The sequence below is a fragment of the Hyalella azteca genome, unplaced genomic scaffold (genome assembly GCF_000764305.2).
Source record: "Hyalella azteca isolate HAZT.00-mixed unplaced genomic scaffold, Hazt_2.0.2 contig11277, whole genome shotgun sequence".
NCBI lineage: Eukaryota > Metazoa > Arthropoda > Malacostraca > Amphipoda > Hyalellidae > Hyalella > Hyalella azteca.
Genome location: NW_025941278.1, coordinates 458,100 through 485,283, shown reverse-complemented (window position 1 = coordinate 485,283; position 27,184 = coordinate 458,100). Strand labels below are relative to the sequence as shown.

Below are 27,184 nucleotides of genomic sequence, written 5' to 3'. Positions count from 1 at the left end.
GATAATAATAGCCATTACGACCCATGGAAACAGTTTAGAACAGCCCTCAGCGTAGTTACTTCGCAGACTTCGGATACAGAAACGGCAGAGCAGACACGTAGTTATTTAAAATAACTGACCGATTTAATCCTTCCTACGAAATTTAGTTTAGTAGTTAAAGCATGCGAAGCAAATCTGCACATAGTTGAATTTTCGAACAAAATATAGTAACGCATCTTATGGTTCATTACGTGCTATTGAAAATGTGGGGAAATTTGAAAATAAGGAGAAATTAGGGCAAAGAGATGTACTAGGCGGGGAAAATAGCAAAAGATATTTTATGAGAATCAAAAGAGTAAGAATCGAAAAAAGATTTGAGAATATTCAGTGAGCACCGAAAAGGGACCAGCTCAATAGTAAATGAAACCATGCGCGCTTCAGTTGGGCTGAAATTGATCATAGCAATTTATTTGGTTAAGTAATTTTATCTAGTACACTGTCTTTAGTACCGTAGTCAAGGTACTGCAATGAAAACAAACTCATTTCTTTCATATTGCCTAGTGAATGGATATTGCGATTACGAATTTTGGTACCAAAAGACCAAGTTCCTAGGCTCATTGTCTGTTAAAAAAATGAATGGTAACATGTTTAAAAGCCATAACCCTTAAATTCACAATAAAATAATGACTGTGGTAATTGGTTTGCATCTTAAATATCTGAATGATTCGATCAAGCCTAATTTACAGTCACGGCAGCAAGAAGCTCTCCGTTAAATGAGTATTGGATCCAAGTTGAAAATTAAATTGTTGCCTTATGAGAAGTTGGAGGGTTTTGGTAGGCCTGTTAAGGCTCGCTAATTAAGGAAGATAAGCTCATTACCTCGAGAAGAAACTTTACTGCAGTCTCATGACTGTAATCGCTACAATTCTTTACGGAAACTTCCAAAACTGCTCATCGGGATGATTTAAATTTTGACCAATTCTTTGGCTACCTCATTTGGGTTGACGGTCGCCGATTCATGCGCAGTGCTAAAGATCTGCTAAGAAAAGCACGTGAAAATCTGCGAAGAATTTATTTCTATAATATAAATTATTATAAGTTATTAGTATTTCTATATTATATAATATATTTTTATAACAAAGTAATCAGCTGTTTTGCTCTAATTGGAATAGAGCACAATATTTTGATATATTTTGTTCCTTTCTTGTAAATACGTTATCAATAGTTATCGTTCCAAAAAATAACCTTCAAAAGCAGATTAATTTCATTTTATTAATGAACGGCAGGGTGCTTATTGAATATATTTATCTTTACTGAGGAAGACATGCATTACTGTGAAGCACGATACGCAAATTTAACGCCACTCCTCTGTGGCTTCGCATGAATGGCTATAATCCGATGCATGAGCAGCGTTGACTTACTACGCCACTTTAATTTTTTCCTCGGTTATCGTTTCCAATTTTGAAGCTTTTAAGGAAGGCGTCTCGGCAATGTTCTCATCTGAACACATCGCCTCCTTGCACCAAAGAAGCTAATTTGGTCGTTACTCAAACAAGCTCTTCATGTAGCGTAAAAAGTGGGCGCTTGCCTCACAGAATAAGAAACTTTTCCGTTTATTTTTTAGAGTTTAACTTAGCCACTGATGCACACCAAACTAATCAATAGGATTCGGTAGGGGAGGGAAGCTATGCACGGGATGGAGTTCCCCATCTTGCATCTTTAAAGGCCTCGATCGTCCTTACGAAATCCTTCGGCCTTTGTCTCGCTATACAATTTGGGACTTGAGATTCCCTCTTCAAACCCGCTCAGAATAATCATCTAGGAATTAAAGTGTCGAAGGTGTAAAATCTGTCATTGTAAATGAGAAATTCTGGAAACTTTGAGAAGTCGAATTTTTGACGGGTAACTCAACTTAATCGTTTAATTAATACAAGCTAATACCGATTCGGATTAAATGCTAGTATTTTCCAAGGTAATGGCAATCTGTTAGGCTGTGTAGCTAAATTTCATTTTGCAGTTTCTAGTTTCGGTATTTTTTACATTTTTGACTTGAAAGAGAATCACAAGCTACACACACCTGCAGCACTAAAAATTCCAATGTTAATTCCTAAATGCGATACTAAAGAATACTATAAAATAAGTTAAAGCGATCTGCTACCATGAAACTGTCTGCTTTTTCCCGACGTGTTCCTTCTACTTTCGTCAACACCGTCGTAATATTAGTGCGTTCAAACTACCCATTTTTCATAGAACTAAAACTGTAGTTTGTTTGCTTTCATCAACATTGCGTATCACTTTCCTTTTGCATAGACATACATTCTTCTAAATGTTTATGTTTGTACTGATAAAACGTCGCGAGTCAAAGCACAGAAAGTAATAAGGTGTTTTGTCCCTCTAAAATAACTAAGCATCGGGTTAATATATTTTTCGTTATGTTTGGTTAAAAATAATGCCAGTTTTATTGAGGACTTCTTTTAAGTTTAATCTCTCAAGCTTTCTGATAAGAGGTACAGTAATAGGTTCATTGTGTCTTAAAATTTGTCCAAATGAAAGGTTCGATAAATCCTGCGACGCGATTATGTAGAAATAACGAAACTTGAACTTAAATAATCACGGCGTAAGAGATTAGCGATCGATGGGCAATCAGTAAATTTATCTTTTGATCTTCTCAAACGTAACATTAAGACGGACGATCAAGAACGCAAAAATTGAGGGCGATGCTCATTTAAAAACGGAGCTCCCTCTGCAGCGCGGCTGATTTATTTAAGAACCTGAGGTCCTCTGAAGTGACGTCTCCAAAAAGTAGCAGCTGGCTGGATAATTATCGTTGGATACGATCGTTTTGAGGGGAAAAAATCCTCCAACGTCACTGCTAACGACCGTGAGCTGCAGGCTGTCGGTCCTACCGAGTTTCGAAATAAATCTGGTAGGAGTGGTCTGTTTGTTGGGCGTCGTGGTTAAGAGGGGAGCGCAGGATTTTCTATACAGAATTCGTTTGTGGTTCCTGGAAATTTATAATGTTTTGAACATCAGACTTTCGGGTTATGTCTTCAAAATCAAGTTCATCCAAAGTCTGTCCATTCAGAAATGTCCAGTATAAATGCCTAACTATATCAAAAGCCACATTTCTCTCGAATGATATAAAATTCTCTTCAATCGTGACGTCAACTGAAGAATTTGTGTTCTTGAAAGCACATCCTTAACACATCAACCAAAATCAGAAGATGCTATTCTAAATACAAAGTTATGATCCTCTCTTCGTGTCCAGCCAGTCTCCGGCCAGTCTCTGGCCGGTCTCTGGCCGGTCTCTTGCCGGTCTCCGGCCAGTCTCTGACTCTCTGGACAGTCTCTGGCCAGTATCCGACATAAACGCGATCCAGAAAACCTCAGAGATCCAACCCCTTGAAGTACGACCTCCCATGCCCAATCAACTGTGGGGCCTCGATATCGTGCTTGTCGCGGTCCAATCAATGGTAGTATTGCGATATCGTGCTCGTGACAAGCAACAGTAGTACTAGAATAACTTCCATGTTATGGGACCATTAATGAAGTGCAGTACCGAATTTTCAGACAGCCGAAGTGTGATCAAGCTAGAGTGACATCTAACCTGACTCGCCACAATGCTAACATGCTGACCAGTGACCATACAACATAACACGCTACATAAGTAAAATGTTACTGTACCATAATACTAGTTTGTAACCTGTTTCAATGCTCCCATTTAAGCTATCTTGTTTATAAACAATGTCATTTTACAGACCACGAATCTAGCAATCGATAGCTGCATGTGATCGTACCCGTTCATTAGCAAGCATATTTTAATACCATGATGTGCATGATGTGAAGCCATCATGTTTCTGTACATGTTGCCATACACTGTTGGGGAGTATTCTATAAATAAGCAAACAAACTCTCGGTTTCCCCAAACTTTTAATAAATAACTGTAATGATAAACAAATGTTGGTACGATAATACAGATAAATAAACCGTGTATTTCCTTAGCTATTTTACATGTTTATCACGTGAATAACTAGACATGATACCTACACGCATCTCTGTGGTGGGATTGCGATAAAATGAAGAAATACGAAGCGCATCTAAACGAGGTCGCATCAAAGGTGAATCAAAACGCTAAACGATAAATTACAGGAGTCATATTGCAATCCCTTACAACACGCTCTGAAGCCAACATGTTTCTTACCAAGTTATCGTACACGCTATGAAGTAAGCATGTTTAAGAACCATGTTGACGCACATGCTATGAAGGCAGCATGTTTAAAGACCATATTGTGGCTCACACCATGCAGCCAAAATGTTTCAGCACCATGTTGTCGTACACGCTATGAAACCAGCGTATTTGAGCGTCATGTTATTGAACACGCCATGCAGCTAATATGTTTCAGCACAATGTTGGCGTTCACGCTATGAAGACTGCATATTTCAGCACCATACATGTTGTTGTACACACTATGTTGCCTGCATGTTTCAGTACCATGTCATTATTTAATCCATTTATTCTGAGTCCTCTCCATTGATTCATTGTTTGTGAAATCATTGTTTGCGAAATCAATGAATCCATTGATTCATTGTTCTGCTTGCATATTTCGGCACCATGTTGTCGTACACACTATGAAGCCTGCATGTCTTAGCACCATGTTGTCGTACACACTATGAAGCCGGCACGTCTCAGCACCATGTTGTCGTACACGCTATGAAGCCTGCATGTCTTAGCACCATGTTGTCGTACACGCTATGAAGCCGGCTACACGCTATGAAGCCTGCATGTCTCAGCACCATGTTATCGTACACACTATGAAGCCTGCACGTCTCAGCACCATGTTGTCGTACCCAGCAAAGGCCGTGCAGTTGACCGTCATCAATAAAGTCGCCCCGGAGGAGCGTGCACGTCTGATCATCCGTCACAGGGCGCCGGTCAGCCAGCAAGCCAAACGCTCCCTCGCGTCCAATACACGTCAACACTGTGTAAGGATCCTGTATCCTGCATACGTGTTCAGTGTAATGAGGAATCTGGTTTTCATTGCGGTACATACGACAAGAAAGCAGTGAATTTATGCAAAATATTGGATGAATCTAGTAAATTAATTCGGGAGAAACATGAATTGATCGAGAGAATAATTGAATATACTGAATGTCGGGAGGCTTACATGCAAGTTTTCCATGTAGCTTAACGAATTTCCAGTACTAATGTGACTAACCGGCGACATCTGCTTGTACTCTGTACTATTGCATGAGAAGCTCACCACAGTTGAATTTAACGTGTATTTTAATACTTTACTCATTTCTCTCAAATATTTTTTCTTTATTGTGAAGTAAAAGGGCAGATATTTCTTAACAGAGAACTTATGAAATTCTTGCTCAAGGCTCAGAAAATGTATGATGTGCACAAGAGAATCTCAACTTCAATTTAAGCCGACCAAATTCCTGCTAGATTTAAAAAAAACGTTCCTCAAAAGCATTCAGAAATCTGTCTGCAATGAAAAACATCATTATAATATCCAGCTTTCATACATTCATCATATTTTTTATATATTAAGGTCACATTTAAATCGCAATTTTAATGAAAATTCGACAGGGAGAGGAATATCGAGAAAATGCGCCGTATTTTTTAAATAAATTTTCGGTCGCCGGTCATCCCATTCAGTTGTTCCATTTACCTACCCTAAAACTAAAGTCAAGTTATTCACAGTGTAATTGAAGTCAACAAAAATTTATAATTTTCCGATTCTAAAGTAGCCTCATCTACACTGACCACTTCCAGACTGCTATTTTCTGAAAATCAACTGTAACTGGTTTGAACACTAATTTTTTCATAGCTTCCGTCTATTTCATTTGTTTTTTGATTTATTAAGCCAATGCTGGAGCTGGTCTGTGAAAGTTTTATGCTGTTTTACTTCATGTTCGTGGACTTTTCTTCGCGTTCGAATCTATAGTTTCTTTAACAGTTCATGCACATATTGACACTATTATTTATTTCTTTGTTAAAGTCTTAGCTATCCCTAGTTTAATGTATTAGGATTATTATTATCAAAATTTTATTCTATTATTTCGCCATACCATAAACAACTGGTATTAAAATTTGTATTGTATTATTGTCTCGTAATTTTTGATGTATAAACTCAATGACGTGTGAGACAAGAAAATTGACTTGAATATACACGCTACACACATTAGTAAATTTGAGTAAATTGAACATTCCAAAAATCTGAGCATTGCACTTAAATTTTCCACACACAATTTTCTGTGCGAAGGCCATAAGTAGATCCCAGAATGGATTATGAGCTCGTTTTTGCTGAAATTCAGACCCATAGGCATCGAAATTTTTGATTCTCCAGGTTCGTACAAGAACTTTCTCCATTCAGAGAGTTTACCAGCAGCGTCAGCAAGACTTAAAGTCGAGAATAGTTCGACAAAATAAATTTCCTGCTACGTTTGTGTCAGCTCTACGGATTCACTTCTTCTACGCAATTCGAAAAGAAAACTCATAAAAAATTGATTAGCTTTCATAAAATCGATAAGCTTTTTAGGATAAGTTAAGGAATTACGTTAAATATTTTAATGGGCTTAATTAACTGCATAAACGCTACTGAATGTTAGAAAAATTAATTTTTTCGTAGTTTATAAGTACGTATTCAAAATGTATAAGATCTGTTAATTTGCTATATATTTCTGTTTTGTAATTATTATCGCGAATTAAATTCAAGTTTCGACTGCTCGCAGGAATATCACACCATGGGTACAATTTAAAAGAAATTACACAATACTTCAAATTTTGTTGACTTGCAACACAAACTTTTCATTTTATCTCACTAAATAACAGTTTTCAAATAGTAATCATTACGCATTAAGTCAACATTGCTTGCGTAACTTTTTTAATGAGGAAATCATGCATCAGTTCTTACAATAAAATCTTGTGACGATTTCACTATGTAAATTGCTAAAAATGTTTCGATTTAAAAATCTGTGAATATTGCATCTATTTCTCTTGCTCTCTCAGTTGTATGTATTTATAGTCACTAAAGACCGACATGCAATTCCAAAAAACTACTTAGATTAAGGGGATTCATTTGTATCGGTTCACTTTTTAAAGCACTGTTTGACGAAGCTTGTCTCATTTACTGAATTGTCTATTGTTTTTTTGGTGCTTCTTCTTCTCTGGCTTGTCTCTTTTCTCTCATGTTGCCTCTACTTTATGTTGTCTCTACTTTACGTTACATCTACTTTATGTTGCCTCTACTCTATGTTTTCGCTACTTTATGTTGCCTCTACTCTATGTTGTCTCTACATTACGTTACATCTACTTTATGTTGCCTCGACTTTATGTGGCATCTACTTTATGTTGCCTCATTCCTCCACTCTCACTCCCTCACTCTCACTCCCTCACTCTCACTCCCTCTCTCTCACTCCCTCTCTCTCACTCCCTCACTCTCACTCCCTCACTCTCACTCCCTCTCTCACTCCCTCTCTCTCACTCCCTCTCTCTCACTCCCTCTCTCTCTCTCCCTCTCTCTCACTCCCTCTCTCTCACTCCCTCTCTCTCACTCCCTCTCTCTCACTCCCTTTATCTCACTTCCTCTCTCTCACTCCCTCTTTCTCACTCCCTCTCTCTCACTCCCTCTCTCTCACTCCCTCTCTCCCTCTCTCACGCTCTCTCTCCCTCTCTCACGCTCTCTCACTGGCTGGGGCTGCGCTGTACAGTCGCCGCCTCTGCCTCCTGCCCCAGCACCAGCCTCAGCACCAGCAGCCTCACTCCTGCAGCGCCTCAAGCAGCAAGCGACGGTGAGAGCTTCTCCCAGAACGTGTCTTGCATCTCAAATAACGTCTTGCCTGTCTTAAAATAACATCTATTGTTTTAAATGTTATGAAAGCTTTCATTATTAAGAGCGATACATTTTATTTCCTTTATATCTTTTCTTATTACTTTATTGTAATTTAATTTGGGTCTGAATTAGAAATATTCGGAGAAGCATCGTGATATCTATTTATTTTAGCTAAAATTTTGCCTATGACAATGAGCTGCATGAATGTTGATGTAACCCAAATGTATTTATTAAATTAATTAATAGGAGAAACTACAAGAAGCTCAGATACCACAACCTATATCATATATTAAACGAATCCCACATCGCATCTACTATATTTTTGATAATTAACTTGTAAAAATGAAGACGCGATGATATCAAGGAGTTTCCTATTATTGATGTAAATTAGCAATGTTTTTTCAGTAACCTATCAAAAATTGACACAGAATGCGTCGTTCACATAATGTGCCGCATAAGCTCTATCTGGTTATTGAATTTAATCTATAAACAGTTATTCGTTGTGTCATTTGTTAATATTCTTCCAAAATGTAATATTTTGTTTTGCGATTGTGCAAAAGTTCGAAAATTTCCTTTATTCCTTATGTACTTAATTTCTACAATATGTATTTAAACAACGCATGATATGAAGGGATATTTTTTAGAATAGGCTTTTCTTTCAGTGGAGTGCATGCAATAAATTTATTTGGATAAAGGTCCCTGCCTTTCTATATATTCGAAAGTCTGCATTCTTCTAACACTTAGTTATTTATTATCTACAGCTCATTTTCTGCTATGGTTTACTTAACCCACGTTAAAGAATCATTACTTAATGTATGGGTAAGCATTTATTTTGTTTGACCTGCAGCTGCAGTCACTTGCCTTCTCTTATAAGATTTATTTTCTACCATGCATTAAAGAGCTCTTTGTACTGTGCTCTACGTACGTATGAACGCCCTCTTTGTGCTGTGCACTGCGTATATACATCAGCACTTGCGGTGTCATGCATACATACTTTTTGTGCATTGCTAAATTGTTTTCCGTTTTTGTGCTAGGCGAGCAAGCGAAATGCATCTAAATTTCATGTTCATTTAATTGTAGTTTCAACGATTTAAGACAAGCTTTCTCCTCCAAGACGCAAGTCAATTTATTCTCTTATTGACGACACGTGCGCTGTTATATTTTCTAAAAAAATATGTATGTACAATTTTTTTACGCGAGTTTCTCCCAACCAAATCATTAAGTTGTTTCTTTATCACTATAAATGTATTTTATAAGTCATACGCCTTACTAGCTTTTATAGCAGACTCCATTTCACTACATTTCCGGCATAATTTAAAAACTTTGCTTGTAGCCGTTCAGCAAAGTTATAAATTACATCGTTCGTGAATTCATTGATACGCGAAATCGATTTGTTGACTGCAGGGATCGTTTTACGAGGTTTATTCTCGAACTGTATTTAACGCCGAAATTCAGTGCCACATTTTACCAGAGTTTAATTACACGTCAGCTTATTTAAGAGATTGCGTGTAATAATTTAATTAGTTTAGCAATAAATCCGTTATTGGATTTACGAGAAAGCTTATATGAAGAAAGTTTCTTCGATATTAGGTTAGTATAAACACTCAGAAACCTCAATTTTTCGCAGAAGGAAATTTTTGCATCTGGAACAATTTTAATTGAAGATAGTTTCCTTCGAATGTGTATCGATTGTTTACGATTCACACAATTCTTAATTCAAACAATATGGATAGGTCAAAGTCTGGAGGTTAAGCGACTCGTGGTCCCTCTAAAATTTTTATTCCCCAGGTTCATTCAAAACTTTCCACTCATTCATAAGTCTAATCTGCAACGTCAGCAAAAGCAGGAGGCGAAAATCTTTCCATAAGATTAAATTACGTCATCGTGCATCAGCTCAATTGATTAAATCCTTGTGTACCGCTTTAGGAAGTTGATAAAGAATTAGTAATCTTACGTCACTATGATTTAATGTTAATTTATTAATTTGGACGATTATTATAACAAACGGACAGCAGTCATATAATAAATTTCGATGCAAAATTTCGATATTTGCATTTAATCAAGCTAAGTTGGATTCTTGAGTTTATTAAACTAAATATAAAAAGTGGTATTGGTCAATGTGTAACCTTAGCACCGTTTTTAGTAATGATATTACATGATCCACATCAAATAACTTACGTGGAATAAAATCGTCTAAACACGCCAGTTTGCATGCATGTTAATTTACCTGTCGACGCTTATAGAGGCGGGAGGCCGAAGTAGTTCGTCTGGGCAGCGGATGCGACAATGAGCGACGGAAATTGAATTCGCCGTCCGTTCAAGAGCACATACGACGTGCAACACTAAATGAAATCATCAGCGAAACTAGGAAGGCCAAGCATTAGCCAATAAGTGGCAGTCTCTACTACGATTATTATTTTTAAACTATCGAGCAGTTATGCACGAGCTAGTATAAGCCCCGTGAATTTGCGTCACACTAGAATTCCTTTATTTTAATAGATTGATTTTTAGATGCATTCAAATTAGTGCTCCGATTATTGTTTCTTTAGGGCTTTGTTGAATTTCAAGGCTTGGATATGATATTTTCCAGCTCTTAAAACTTGTCACTTCACATTTATTAATCTTCGCCCAATATACGATGTGGATGCATTTGAAAAACTTGAGCGTATGCAATAAAGATGTTTTCTAAAGTAAAGAACTTCAAAGAAAGTTTTATGTTTCTTCTCTCTTTTTTATCTCTTCATCTCTCTTTTTAGCGCATTTTCTCATTTATGGAAAAAATGCACTATTGTTCTCGCCATGTCCGTCTGTCTGTCTGTCCGTCCGTCCGTGACCTCACGTTTTCGCCGACGAGAAAATGCGCTCTCTGTCACTCACTGAAGTGAGAACATTAGAATTTTTTATCTCATTCCCTATTAGAAATGTATGCAAATTCGTTTCTATAATCCGCCTATTTAATAAATGTTTTACACGTAACCACATTCACATTTATTACTCAAATCACAAGACCAGACATTGTCCACATCCTAAACAAAGATATTCTCTTGACGACCTCTTCTTCTCACAGCATGACACGCCATGAAGGCTTGTAAAGGCTATATAAGAGTCACATATACGGTATACACGCAGCGCCTGCAGCAGACTGTTGCTGGAGCTTGCACTTGGACCTGTTCCAAGGAGTACACTGGCGAGTTTTATTTTATTAGGGAGCAACAGGCTAAGGAAAACACTATTCTTCCGTGCTATACGACGCCAACTTCTGTCGTAAAATTTGACCCGAGTCGCCGAAATGGGCCAAAAAGTGGCACGGAGTTCCTACGCTTGAACGGCAAGCCTCTCGCCGGTGCTGGAAATCAGTAGGCTAACGATTTACGTTGACTTATTGACAGGTTCAATTAAAAAGGTAGATATTCAAGTTGTGATGCTGGTTTTCTTTTCAGTTTGAATTTAAAAAATAAGTAGTGTTTAAAACTTGGTTTAAAAGAATGATGATTGATACGAAAGTAGAAATATTTTGCCAAACTAATTAAATTCGCCTAGTCGTCATATACGTAGCTGAAAAGAACAAGCCACTCGTTGGATTTAACGTGAAAAGAATCTGCTCAATAAATGTAATTTTATTTAATAATTGTGTCTCAATTGTGCTCGAGACGAAACGTGCCGCGAAATCCAGTTTACACTTGGAACAAAAATACCATTATGTACGCTGTCTTTGAGGTGATGATTTAGATGTCACTTTGAGCCTCAAAATGTGTTGGTGAGGTTACTATTGAATTACTGAGCAATAGCTGCGTCAGCGAGCATGATTCGATACGTGCATACGAGAGCAGGCAACAAATTAAGCCTTTCATTACAGCCTCAATTGGATCAATTAGAGACGCTCCACGCGGCACAAGGCGAGAAGGAGGATAGGCTTGCCAAACTCTGAACGTCTAGGCTTTACGAGGCGAGCTTAAGGCAGCAAGTTCAAAAAAGTGATCCGATTCAAGGAAAAACTATATAGAAATGTTTTGTCACGCTAGAAAAGAATTTGGAACTTTTCACCTGAAACTGAACCTTTAGAGGTAGAAGATGTCACTATTACATTAGCAGCATGAAATACAAGTCAACATATGATCGAGGAGCAGAGCTATGAGTAATTCAGTTCAATTATTCAGTTCAGTTATTCAGTTTAGTTATTCAGTTCAGTGATTCAGTTCAGTGATTCAGTTCAGTGATTCAGTTCAGTTATTCAGTTCAGTTATTCAGTTCAGTTATTCAGTTCAGTTATTCAGTTCAGTTATTCAGTTCAGTTATTGAGTTCAGTTATTTAGATCAGTTATTCAGTTCAGTTATTCAGTTCAGTTATTCAGTTTAGTTTTTCAGTTCAGTTTTTCAGTTCAGTTATTCAGTTCAGTTAGTAAAGCTGTCTTCGACTACAGCTTTCAAAACCCGGAAGCCAACGGAAGAAATGTTTTGATGATATTTGAAGTAGGAGTTATATGTATACATGTCTCTTCACTTCCTGATTGCTGGATAAGACTCGGGCTTGAACGAATTAGTTATGATTTTTGCATTTTCGGGTGCCGAGCTTTCATGCGGAGTTTCAAATAATATTATTCAAACAAATCACATGAGTAGAAGATATTTTTTCATCAACTTTCAAGAAAATACACGAGAGTGATCGTGCAGTGTTTCCAAATCATCCTGCATTCAATACCGTTTTGATGATGTCATTTACAGTATAGATTAACATTTACAGCATTTATTTACAGCATGGATTTAATACTGAGGATGAAAATCCATTCAAAAGCGAGCAACGAAGATCGATCAGATAGCGAGCGCAAAAAGGCACATTTAATTTTATAAATGGATGGTTGATTTCTAAAAATCTATACATAAGCAAGGATTAAATAATGATTGACAAAGAACTTGTGTCTTATAGAAGGTGCTAGTTAGTAAAGCAGTTATCATTAGTTAGTAAAAATACCAAAAGTATTTATAATTACAATCATAAATTAATTGTCTTATGTCTATATCTAACAAGTATCCTAATGCAATTAAGGAAGGGAAAAACTTTCGGTATACAGGCGAATTTTTTGCAATAAAATCCTTTTATCATGACGATGAGGTCGACTCCTTAATGTTTGAATCAAGTAAAGTTTTTTTTAATAAAAAGCAGATGTTTGAATACGTATTTTCTAAATACTTTTTTCATTGCACACAACAATCTGACGCTAACGTACAAACCTTACACAATGGGGAGGATTTCTCAAGGCTTAGTTAATTATGTAGAATTACTTTTGAATTTTTCTCGTCTGGAGAATGTTCACAAAAAAAACTTCTGAGTTCATAAAATTTATATTGCAAAAATTATCTTATTTATGTATGACTAAATTCGCGGCACGGTCAAATTAGAATATGAATCACCATTCAAATTAATGATCTATTTATATATATGTAATGTGACGACAACATTATCATAATTAGTATAATTTCTCGAAGTTATTTAATTAATAGGTAAGATTACCAAGATTATCGTTATGCTGAACTAGCGCTTTATGTGCTTGGCAACAAACATCGTCTTTCGCTTAGTCCATGAACGTACTCTCGAAAATCAGAACCACGCAAAAAAAATTATCAAGCGCTCATTTTCTCCTATTTTGTGCGTATATTTCTAGTTGCAGTGATAAAATTTCAATTAATGGTTGAAGTTTTGAATGTTGTGGCATGAACTGCCGGAACTTGCCGCATGAAGAGCGCTGTGCACGAGTCGCTGTTAAATCTCTGGGATCCACACTGTCTCTGTGGTGCCTCGAGCCGTCCTATTCCCGTGCTCCTTTTAATGCATTTCTGGGCGAAGGTTCCTGCTGTTTGAAAATAGCAATGGACTCTTTGTGTTCACTTTCTGTTCATTGGAATGAAGTTGTGAACCAGAATGGAGTGGCGGTTTTTTGAAGCAAGCATCCTTCTTATTTTTTGTAAATGAACATAATATAATATAATGCTATAGCATGATATCATTCATCAATCAACAGATGAGCACACAACAATTCAACATATCCAATTCTCAGATTAATAAAAAAAGTAACCAAATTCCGTTATCACGAGAAGCAATATTTTCTGCGTGATAGGCATTTCTTGCAGCATTTTTTGGGGATTCTCACGTCAATGCCTCGCGGTTTTCTTCGCCAACTTGCAATGAAAAGAAAGTCTTCGATATTTTTACGAGCTCCTCGAAAAGATAGGTGAAAGCGTCAGTAAATATTTATTCAGGTGCTGTTTGATTGCTTTTCTCTTACTATACCCCATAAATTCGAAATAATTATAATTTTTTCTATAGTTGCTTCTCCAAATTGGTCCCATTCTATTGCCTGCTAACAAATGTTCATCATTTTGCCCTCTAACAAATGTTCTTCATTTTCGTTTGAGGAGGAATGTGTTTTTAACATGCTTGTGTTTGTACTACAATTTTATTGGTTTTAATGTTGAGGTTGAATTTCATTTTATTTATTTTGAGAACCGTGATAAATTTATTATGCCTGCATTTACGTTTATTACCTTGTTTTACAACTATATTTTATCAGTCGTTGTTTTAGGCAATTATTGCATAGATGTTAAATCATATTTTTATACCTGACAAGTTCTGGCCTATGTGTGCGACTTGTTTACTTAGTAAATTAAATATTTTATTTTATTAATACTTGTTCCTTGATTACCATCAGTAAAATTTTATGACACTATTTAGAAATTAATTTCAAAATTGTGTCTTGCAGCTTTGCCGTTTAGTGCGCTGCCTAATATTTTTAATTAAACATAACATTTTTTCCTCTGGTTGCCGTTACAAAAAATTTGAATATGTTCATAGTTTTCTCAGAATTAGCAGCGCACCATAACTGAGTGAAAAAATGCTGAATTTTTTAATGCTTTTGTGACAATATCTTCTGTACTGTGGCAAAATTAGATTCATTTGTTCAGCTAGATGATTTTTATATAAGTTTTTTCTCTATTTTAGTCCTAATATGAGTCTTATTTATCCCATCCCATCCTTTCCCTCACTCCCCAACCCACGTCGCCTAAACATATTCTCACACCACCAAAATTCCAACAACTACATCACCAACACATTCATAATCCGCATCTTTATTAGCGGGAAAACTCTCCTCTTGTCCTTTTATGTTCCAATTTGACACTGTTTCTCTTATAATTACATGTAATATAAATCTTTTCGCTTAAATTTTCGAATTACCGTCCGAAAGTTGTTATTTTCCTCTTAGCCATCTTCATCTCTTTTCAAAATATGTCATTCCATTTCAAATTCCCAATGACAAATCTGCATTTTCATTGCGATAATGAACAAAATTACTGACAAAAAATAATTCCTTTTCTTCAACTGCTATAATCTGCACTACCTTGAAATTTCATTTAAACAAAATAAAAATCAAGATATTTGCTTAAACTGGCTTTGATTCATTTATCGCGACATAATATATATGAGAAATATAAAACACATAATCTCGTATTATATACTTTAAAACACATGCAAACGTTCATCCAAACCTGGTAAAAACCAAATTCCTACTCCTTGAAACTCGCGACTTTATCCTAACAATCCTGCTCCCCTGGCTGCTCTTTGATCTTTGTTTTGGACGTTTCTCTTGCCCGTCGTCCGCCTCTAACAATTTCTCATCATATCAAACACGGCACAAAATTTCCCGTTTTTTTGCTCTGGAAAGCTGAAATTTTTTAAATATATGCCACCGCTGATGGAGCGCCTGCCACATCTCTTAAAACTTCACCTAAACTATGCGTGTCTGCCACCAAATCTTCTATTTTATTTTTCGTCTCTGTCTGAATTTATTTTTGTTCTCTGTCTGCCTTTATTTTTATTCTCTGTCTGCCTTTATTTTTGTTCTCTGTCTGCCTTTATTTTTGTTCTCTGTCTGCATTTATTTCTCTGTCTGCCTTTATTTTTGTTCGCTGTCTGCCTTTATTTTTCGTCTCTGTCTGCATTTATTTTTCTTCTCTGCCTGCCTTTATTTTTGTTCTCTGTCTGCCTTTATTTTTGTTCTCTAACTGCCTTTATTTTTATTCTCTGTCTGCTTTTATTTTTGTTCTCTGTCTGCCTTTATTTTTCGTCTCTGTCTGCATTTATTTTTCTTCTCTGTCTGCATTTAATTTTTCTTCTCTGTCTGCCTTTATTTTTGTTCTCTGTCTGCATTTATTTTTTTCTCTTTCTGCCTTTATTTTTGTTCTCTTTCTGCCGTTATTCTTCTTCTCTATCTGCCTTTATTTTTCGTCTCTATCTGCTTATATTTTCCGTCTTTGTTAGCGTTTATTTTTCGCATAAATCTTTATTCCTTATCGTCTTTCTATTTATTTTGTTTAATTCTTTCTTGTTCCATTTTCCGTTCCTGCATCTTCGTATTTTCTAATATGGAATCGCTTACATCTTTTGTGAACTAGCAACTTGCTGAAAAAATTCCCCGCCTTGATTGTCCGTAAAAGTGTTGTCTCTTTCTTTTTTATGTGCCTCAACAATTATTTCTCGCGTCTTCTTTGCTTTCTCTCGGTTTAATACATTACATGAAACAAAAAACATTTCATAATCTCACCATTAACACTTTGTTTTCGAATCGTTCTATTTTCTGATATTCATAATCTTATTTCTACTCATCATCCAACTATTTTTAATCGTGACCTTACCGTCTCTCTTAGCCCTTTTTACATAAATTATCTTCTGTTCTTCGTTTTCTTGGATCCTTATTTATATCTCTATTCCCCTAAACTCTTTCTTCCTTGTGCATTCCTCCCATCAATGTCTTCCCTATACTCAATATTTTATTTTGTTATCCTCAGCAATTTACGAGCCCCCTCCCCCTCCTCTCCCGTGGTCCTGCCCCCCAGCCCCCCAAACCCCCCACCGACGAGGGTCTAAGGAAAGGACTCATCGTCCTGGGCCCCGAGTCTACATTCGGCAGCAAATCTTACACCAAATACAGCGATATTGACGAGGTGAGAGATGACGTGCAAAGACGAGGTGAGAGATTCCTCTAAGGGTGATGGTGACAGCGAAAAGCACCGCGAGTCCGGCCTCTAATTTGGAATTTTCTCATTTACAATAAATTACAGAGCGATTTCTGTAAGCTTTTTCCCGAACAGATTTCTGTTCGAAATTAATTGTACGCCAAAGAAATTTGAATGATTTATGCACCGTGATAGAATGAAAATGCGACTGAAACGAAACCTTAATACTATCTCTCAAAATGAAGGCAAATATTGTTCACAACAGCAAAGCGTAGATTTCCGTAAATATTTAACGAAAACATCTGCAGCGCATAGAAGACTATTTTATTGTTCGTCCAGTTTTCATTTTTCAAATAATACTTCTGCTGTAAGTCTTGATTATATATACCGTGAGCTTTTTACTCTTCCGAAAAAAATCCGATTAAACACTGGCTCTCTATAATGTTTAATTTAAATCTATCCCATTGCTGCTGCTTGCACTTGGTTGAACCCGTTGAAATAAAGAGAGTAATTTTGTTGGCACAAGTCGAAGTCCCATCGACCTTTAGGATGGCCTTCGCGGACCGAAAAGTATTGAATTTAAGCGGATTTTAAACGAGAAACCGACAAGTTTAGTGGCGACAGAATTGCGCTTAAATGAATGTGACGAGCACGAGTTTATCCAACTTTTGGTGCGTATGACAACTTTAAGTGGGTATAACAAGACAGACATGCTGCGGATGACCTCTTGAGCCAGCCAATTGTTCGCTAATTTGTTCTCGTCGGACTGACTTGATTCGAGAATTTATTGAACCTTGCCAGGCTCAGTGAAGCGGATTAGAACGACTTCATTAGCAGCCAAGAAGTGTAAGCGCAGAGAAGCTTTTCAAATTTTAATAATTCTGAGTCGAAGTGAGATCCTTTACAATATTTTGCCATCCATTTGTACAATTTTTTTATCAAAAATCTCCATTTTGAAATCTATCTGTATTTTTATAAATGATGATTCATTTGCAAACGTCTTTAGCATATTGTTTATTGTTTTTTTATAAATAAATGCTAAAGTGAACCGTGCATTTGCTTACTCATACTCCAATTAGCTCAGCCTGAACAAATATTTATTTAATCTATGTACTGATAGTATCAGAAGCATAATTCCGCTTTTGGTGCTTGTGTTCATTCGTGAATTGTTTTCGCAAATTTAATTCTTTTTTATTTCATTCAGCCTAAAAAATATATCTATAATAACCATCTCAGATAAATTTTATCCCAGTAAACACAACTAAGAGGGCAATTTCTTCGGTAAAATTGACGCAATCGGCCTACTTAGTGAGCACAAACTTCTTGAGGCATCATTTAAGGAAGAATTCTTTTCCTTCCTACTTCCGCTTCTGACACCATCAATTCTGAACTGCAATTTTTTTCCTTCCTAAGTCTAGACTCATCAATAAGTACTCGGCTTCAATACCACCGTAAATTTATAAAAAATTTGCTCAATATTTTCCAAGATTCTCTAAAGATTGATGGCAACGACTCGTGCGATCTGAACCTGCTGATGTAGAAGCCTGCCATAACATTGGCGTCGGGGCGGCCAAATATTACTGAGCCCAAACGTCTAGGGTTCATAACATTACCGCATTGCGGCGTTCCCAGGCTTATGCTGGAATGCAATAAAAAATCCGCGTCGACGCTCCCGACCTGAACTTGCAAGCCCCGATGATCGTCAAAAGCGATATGTTCGTCAGGTGGAAGATAAAATCATTCATTGAAAGGGTTTAATAAATCCATTCTTAGAGACGATTGTTTGAGCTTGGGAAATTAACTGCTTTTTTGCTATTGACTTTCATACTATATACTTTTATGTTTATGTCACTATTCTGCTTCATTCTCAAGGTAACAGTAATAGAAGAGCTAAAAAATTTTCAACAAAATTTAGTCGAAAAATTTTCCTCGGAAATGTGTCAAAAACCAGCAATATCATTAGATCAAAAATTTTATGGAAGGAGTAATTATCAACCGAGCGATAGAATTTACAAGGATAAGATTAGAGCCTTATTTACAGAATACAAGCGAGATGATTTGGCGAGATGACGTGAAAAACAATCAATTAACAATGTAATCTGGAGCTTATAAGAACATTAGGAGTTGTTTAGACGAAATTTTTGTTGAAAAATATTTAACGATTTCAAGATCATTAAATCTAAAGCAACTAAATACGCACTGCGCTCAACTGTACTAAACTGCAACTAAATGCACACTGCGCTCAACTGCACTCATAAACCAGAAGGACCACAAACAAATATACCTGAAAAAGAAACAAATTTCAAATAATGTAACAATTATAGGTGCAAATTAACATTTCAAAGAAAGAATCTTTTACTTAAATGGACATTGTTTACGACTCCGAGTTGGAGTAGGACCGAGTGCAATAAACAGTGTTCCTACAATCAATCTGTGAAACTACTTCAGAATATCGCTTTGATATGAACTTCTTAATTTAAGTAGACACATATTGCGAACAAAACCCATTGAAATAAAATATTATCCAAATAAATTCAAATTCAGAATGTATAGCATGGAAGATGAAGAAAATTCCATATTTAAATCCAATCAATTTAAAACGATAAGTGAAAAAAAAAACTTCAGAAGCTCGTGCCCGATTCAGTGAAAATCAAATAGCGTGGGAAGAGTTATTATTCTAGAGTTCTGCTTGCCCATCTCTTCCATCCAGAAATTTGATATTATTATGAAGGCAATAAAAATGTAATAATCGTCGACCAGTGGCGCTAACTTGTGTTTGAGAGCGATTTGATGCTTTATACTCCACCGCTGCTGCTTCCGATTTGAGGACATTGGCATCGCTGCATATTTTTGAACGAAACTATCATTTGATCAACGATTATTTATTGTTCTTATTCACTTAATATTGGTAATTAGAAGGTATCTTTTCACTTGGACTTGGTTATTTAGGCATTGGTATCATCCGTGTAAATTTGGTCGTTTTGCTGATTACGCTTGAACTATTATAGAATTTTTAACTACTTGTTCAATGAAATACTCATCTTTTTGAAGGAAAATGCAAAATAAAAATTAAAGTAAATAAATACTATTAATGCTTCCACTAGGCAATATATTTCGTATGGCTCCTAGCAAGAATGTAAGGATTAATGTCTATACATCGGGTCATACAAGGCTATGAAGATAAATTTCGCGATTATAGGTCTATAGAGATACATTTTCTTCAAGTCACTGATTTATTATCGTCACTCCATATTTTCCCGAATCTCAAAGACCTTGTTAAATCAGTTTTTTAACTCCTTACGCTCATCCTTTTCCGGGTCTGGATCTCGCAGTCAGCCTGGATTTTATTATGGCTGTGAGGATTCCAATCACTGGTTAGAGCAGTCATTTCCTCCTCCCTGCCCCGCGCCCAGGCAATCTCCTGGAACCGGCGATTTGACAAGAGGGAACAGTTTGGGCCGCTAATCTATTTACTCTGGCCAAGTGATGACTGCAAAAGTGCAAGCAACAAGAGCTTTACGGCGAGTGCCTGCCTGAGCAAACACACCTAACAGTGTTATCACTTTGGCCGAGCTTGAGCCTCCTTGCTGATGGCCGTTACTTAGGCGCGCTGGCCCGCAGCTATAACCCTTAGAGGCTTATTGGAAATGCGCTGCTTATGACCATGCATTACCATGTTGCAGTATCGTCTAGCGTCATAAAAACATTCCTTTCATAGGCTTTCTCTTAATTAATTACTGGATGACTGACTAATAATAGGTGTGGATGATTTACAACTCTTGCTGCATATCTGAGGGAGGCAATGCAATTAGAGTCGTGCTTAAAATAATGAACGTTTAAATAGAAAAATATCCATTATGCCTACTAGCTCTACAAGCAAAACAAGATGACTCAACAAGAAACAGAGACATATTGTAATATTTTTCAGCATTAACCAATTTAATGCCAAAAGAACTATGAAGCTTTTCAACAAAGCAACTGTTATTTTTGATTTGACGAGAAAATCCCGCATCAGTTAATAATTATTCAAGTTATTTGTGTGATGCAGTTAACACAGCAAAGTCTTTCCAAAATTATCTATGGAATTAAAGCAAGTTGACTAGACTAAGTCGGATATGTTAAGAAATTAAATCAGTCGACGAATTTATATCAAATCCCAATCAAAACGGATACTGAACAGCTTGTTTTTCAGATGCAGATCCACTTTGAATATCAACTCGCAAGTTATTATGGTCATTAGGATTGAGCTTCACTTGTTTCTTCCGAAACACGAAACTGTGGGCTAGATAATATAGGGCTAATAAATAATGCAACAGTAGACTAATTATTAGCGACGGATTGAACATCTTGAAAAGCAGTTAGGAAGATCGAATATTTTGCATTGTTCGACGCGTTTTTTTTTATTTATTTATTTTTTGTCTGTTTCTTCGGATCAATGGAACTAAAAAAGAAGCTCAGCAAGTGTTCTCAAAACACTCGAATTTTTTGAACACGTAGTTCTATTGTCATAATACTGGTTTGAATGAACACGTTTTCAGTGATCAATAAAGTTGCGACATATCAAGCCATTGTGTACGCAAAGGCCAGGAATGCATTGCATGGATTGAAAATACTTAACGCAGCGCCTCAAGTGATGCTTCGCCGCGTCAAAAAAAACTCACCTGGAAGAGAAAATACTGTATGACGGACACATGTACGCGAACTTGTCAAATATAATTGAGAGTTAATAATATAGGATGAAAGTATGTTTCTCGTGGAATAAACAAAATTCATTATAAAGAATTTTTTTCCCGAAATTGTTGCGGTCGTGTGAACAAATGTTTACCAATTCTGAAATTCAGTTTCTAACTTTTTGGGTAAATAAAATTATTTCCATTAATAAATAAATGCGTAATGGTCCTTGTGAATGTAAAAATATAATATTACAAACAACTAAAATTTAATTTTTTATACATCGGGCTTAGATAATAATGAAAGAAAAAATATATATCATATATATTTGAGCTTCGCTTTGAAACTGCGACCTTAATTTTCCACAACAGCCTTATCAATAAATAAGAGACGGATAAGAAAACTTATTTAGACTCCCATGACAAGAAATATATTTTCGTTGACCTAGTTCTATTCTGGCATCCATTATTCATCCCCGCAATCTCTTTGATTTCAAGTCGACAATATTTTCAACTCAAAATAGGTTGTTTATCGCTCACCGAGTGCATTACGAACAATAGCTGGACGTCGTAAAGCTTGCACTGCAGACTGCACTCCTCGCCCCAGCGCCTTCATGCGACACGATCACTCGTCTATTCCCTGCACTGTCGTTGTGGACGTGTTTTATGACTCCCGCATCAACGCTTTTAATTGTTCAAGCGAATATCGTCGTTGTTTTTGTTATTGTTTTTATCGACGTTGTTGTTGTTGTTGTTGTTATGCTCGGTGCGATGGTTACGCTAGGGCTACGTAACACGCGCCTGACACGCGGAGGTGTTGAGGCGACGTAGCGATTGATGTGACCTGATTGCTGGTTCGCTTGGGAGAAGCAGCGGTTACCTGCTGATCGTGAGTGATTAATGGTTGAAAATCTTCATATGAGATGGCAATGGGGATAAATAATTATGTTTTTGAACCTGCCTGAGTGTCGCAATTGTAGAAAATTTTACAGATCATTTTCTTTTTTTAATGGAAATCGTATTGCCACATGAACCTACTTTTTCAAGTAAGGATTCCTTTCTTGTGATCCAATTTTGCTGTCAGAAAATCTGAAAAAATGTATTCAATTTCATATTTTTAGTATAAAATTGGGAAAAAAACTGCTTTATTTTTTTTGGTAAAGGACACGTTTTGGAAACCGATTCCCATAGACACATCAAGTGGCGGAGCTCTGCAAGTTATTTTACCCCATCGTCCTTTAATTAATTCCAGTTTCGCGTAAGTGAAATATATGGCATTCTCACAATAATAAGAATAATAACAAAAGATTAATGCAAAACTTTTGCCCTTCGACAAATAATTTTATCGCAATGAACTGCAAAAATCCAAGTTTATTTCAACATAGAATGCAGTGCAGGAGGCCAACGTTATTTCAACATGGAATGCATTACAGAAGCCCTAGGTTGTTCAACATACGAGTAAGATGCATTGCAGGAGGCCGAGGTCATTTCAACATAAAATGCATTGCAGGAGGCCTAGTTCATTTCAAAATAACCACCAATCATTCTTTCCGTGACGGCCATCGGAAATCCCAGGTGACCTTTGCTATTTTTAAGTAGAAACACGCGTGTATTTGGCTCAGCGATTGCCGTGCTGGTCCGTGATGCTGGTTTCGGCGTTACCAGCTGCTTTAGCGAGCGTATATGAGAAGCAGTCGAGCGAAATCACAACAATACCAATAACACTTTGCTTTTCGGCGTCATCGGCGCTTGCTGCCTTCAGCTAAAGCGGAACGAGCGCTCTGCTGCACTCGATAAGTTCGTCCTGAACCACAATTGATCGAACTCATTTCGCCGCTCAGCCTATTATTTTAGCTTTTAAATGGCAGTTGCAACTTGAAATGTTCGCGCACTTTTTGGTTTCCAAATCATTGACTTTGCTGTAATATTTCCGTTTAAATATGAATTAGTTGTTATATTCCATATATGAGCGTGATTAATGGAGCCAATGATATTAAATTGTCTGACTGGGAGATTTTAAATTTATTTGTTCAAATTCACTCTGGGTGGTAGTGGAAATTTCGTACAATCACTCATAAATAACTAAATTAAATTATCACTTTCTGAGGAAGTTGAAAAATTAAAATGTATGATGCGCGGGCAAAACCATAGATTCTTAGTTATATTTTTTTTTTTAACTTTGCAGTTAACAAAAACTTTTGCATAAAAGATCTTTTTAGTTTTAATTTTGCTTAAATCAACTTCGATCGCCATTCGTGTTGCTTTCTTCGGGCAGAGGAATTCTTGACGTATTGAAACTCGATCATAAACAAAATGTTCAAAAATTTTGTATCGAAATAACACTCACCTAGCTCGGATAAATCTATCACCTCGCTGTCAATATTCCATTCGTACCCCGACCAGCTTTTCGGAAGTGATCGCATTCGCTTAAATAGATTTCATCTTGTCAGCCAATAGCTTTGCTCTTCGACTTGCTCGTCTTATAGCTATCGACTTCTTTCTCTAGCCGGATGCTAACGGCTTCCATTAGCAGACTGTCGAGTAGCCGAAAAGAAATGGTTGCTGAATCCAGCTTTATTGGTGCATTATCTTCGTCAATAGGCCCGCCACATCGGCTGGAAGGACTTCAAAATTGCTAGTAATGACTTGAGTGGAATAACAGGACGGCGTCGTCGACGTGGCCATTTCTATACAACTGGCCGGATGCCAGCGATCAACTCTTGAAAACTAATGTCGGGAGTCTGCCTAATTTGAGCTACAAACTAATCACTTCGTCAATTTTGGCAGAAATAGCATCGTGGATGAGGGAAGGAATTTGGTCGAATAGAACGTTTTTGATTCTTCGTTTTGCATGCAGGTGCAGGTAAAACGAGTATTGATATTTACAGCATAAAGATGTATATGGAGTTGCGATAAATGCGTCTTGGGGATGGAAAAGAACTTAAAGTCTTTAATAAAGTAATAAAACAAGTTCAAGCCTTGTGTTAGTCGAATAGTTTTAATAATTATGAGATAACTTGCAATAAATCATATGCGCTTGTATGAGTGCACCGAGCGCACTTGTTCTTTATTAGTTTGCAGAATTATTATTTTCGCTATTTTTCATTTATTCATTGCGCATCTGTGTGCTCTGTCGTATGCTAATACGGAAGAAGTTAAAAATACTACACAGAGTTAAAAATCTCCCTTAATTTTTCTTACTCTTCATGACCACGAAATAGGAAAATTGCAAAATTTCGTCCATCTATGGAACTTAAGCATACAAATTGTGAACGGAGCCGATGGCTTCAGTCTAATGAGGGACAAAATTCCTTGCCAAGGCCGCCACCACAGGGAGGTTGTGGCCAACACTTTAATTGCTTCAAGAGTCCCTGATTACCAAAACTATCCTGGGCCTTGCAAGACGCCCGTGCAGATGCCTGATAAAGAGCCTCCAGTCACACAATTCTTGGTAGTTTCATAACAGAATTACATCAACTTTGTTACTGTACTGCATTGCTTGGAATATATGCTTCTTTTGCTGCGTATTTTAATCGAACGGTTGCAGTCGTTAGTTAATCGTGGTTATCCCGGCTGCCATTTGTGAAAAAACTTCTACGAGTTATAATCGCAAAGTTTTGTTACATTAATTTCACCCCAATCACGATTATAAATTTATGTTTAAACCATTATTTCTTGTAAACAATTATCGGTTGGTAATTCTAAAAAAATTCAAATTGTGCTTCCATTTAAAAAATTTACTAATTTTGCAGTTAATCAAATAAAGAATGCCAACATTCAGAAATAAAAATACCTATTAATTGAACGTCCTACAACGAGTAAAAATGACAAATGAGCCTGGTCTATATTCATTAAAGTACACGCAATAACAATTTTTCTAATGCTATCGGCTTGAATTTTAAAAGTTTTCAGTGAACCAAAAGCAAGTCGAGCTGGAGTATTTTACGCACTTTTCAAGTTTCTTGAGAACAAAGTGAAGAGTCGGAGCGGAAAGGCAGCCTCTTCCCAGGCAGTGATAGATCTGCGTTGCGAAATTTACGAGGCTCTTACTTGCCAATAATTTCTCGGTCGATTCATCATGGAGGTCCCGTTTATCTATGAACCCAAGACCATCTCTCCTCTTGCTGCACCGCCTCGCCATTGAGCTGCGATACTAAATATTTATAAATAAAAAACAGATAAAGTTAAATTAAATTTATACTGCAAAATTTCTACTGAGCTTCTATAAATGTAATAAATCGAGATACCATCATCGCCTACTATTTAGGTTGATTTTGAAGAAGCGTTTTTTATACCTTTTCAATTAAATGATTGTAATTTCCTCATTATATTTGCCTCCTTAACGCCGTCGAAACTGTTTGCGAATTTGCCACGTGCGAAAACTCCTTTACCTCCAGCGGTTGCAGAATTCTAGACACAAAGCACCTGCGCAATGGCAAAAAATCCAAATGCGGCCAAAATATTCTTGTACAGAGTCGGGTTGTGGGCCACACTTTAGTGCCAGCAACAGAAGCCCGCTTGTGTCCGTCACTGAGCATTAGTCTTTTTACAAGTGATTAATGACGTCACTAGCTCCGGACTAGCAATTTCCTGGCACACTGGACGCATTTGTCGGGCCTTGCAATGCAGCTCAGGTCGAACTGCTAAAGATCGGAGATTTATTTGCAAGGATACAAGCGACTGCAGCGAGGCGAGTTAACCCATTTCTGTTCTAACCGAGAAATTTGTCCTCACTTTCAAGCACCGTCCCTTCCGAGTGACGAAAACGAGATAAATAAACTAAATAAACTTACCTTACGCTGAAACGGAGACATTCTGCTTCTTGCTCATAATGTCGTTTGCGTTCAAGTTGAAAAATTTATGAAGTTTTTAAAAGGTATCTTGGTTACAATTGCATGATTTCACTACTTGAAGAGTCGGAGAACTAGAGACATAACCAAGCATTGTTTAGAGTCATGCTACATATTGAAGTTTCGCTATTCAACTATTATTATAACATATATGGAGTAAAGCCACATATTTAATGTGACCTTTGTATGATGTTGGGAAGCATGGAACAAAAAATAATTGCCGTACAAAACAGAAGCTCAAGCATCTAAATTTAATAGAATGAAGAATTATTTTTCTGTGCTAATCTCTCCTCATCGACTTAACGACTTAGAAACTTATGAATGATTTAAATCTAAGTGTCTTTTGTGAGCGTACCTCGGGAATTATTTTATATGTTATATGTTATGATTACGGAGCGCTGAAGCGAACATTAATTTTATAACATTGCGAGGAACTTTTTACAATTTGATCATTTATGTAAACTGCATGCAAAAAGTCATGAACTTGTTCATTACTCTATGCACGTTGAAGATAGAAGGAAGAGGAAATGTTTTAACCTCGTTATATCATGGTACCCTTTTTGACCTCTGACCTACTTCCAGTCCCAGAACAAATCAATAAAAGACCGTTTGAAAACTTTTATTCAATTCACTCTTTGCCTCATTGAATTTTTTTCAATTGAGAATTTCAGAATTTATATGTCGTGCCTGTTTATAAATGCGTATTTATTTGCAATTTAATTATTCTCACCTGTATAAAATATTTTAATAATTTCCTAGTCATCTGCAGTGGAATAATCCCGCATAACTCGAACAGCTCTACGTTCGTTCCTTTATAGAATATTTAGCATCAAAACACACA

At 36.6% G+C, this 27,184-nt stretch overlaps 1 protein-coding gene across 1 annotated transcript in view; it reads left to right on the top strand.

The window, feature by feature from the left end:
• Positions 1-27,184, top strand: part of LOC108678779 (atrial natriuretic peptide-converting enzyme) — a 111,687-nt gene that overhangs the window by 12,892 nt on the left and 71,611 nt on the right. The window contains exons 3-4 of the mRNA XM_047882783.1: positions 7,696-7,776; positions 16,656-16,811. Coding sequence (XP_047738739.1) covers positions 7,696-7,776; positions 16,656-16,811 — 237 coding nt within the window. The remainder of the gene's footprint in view (positions 1-7,695; positions 7,777-16,655; positions 16,812-27,184) is intronic.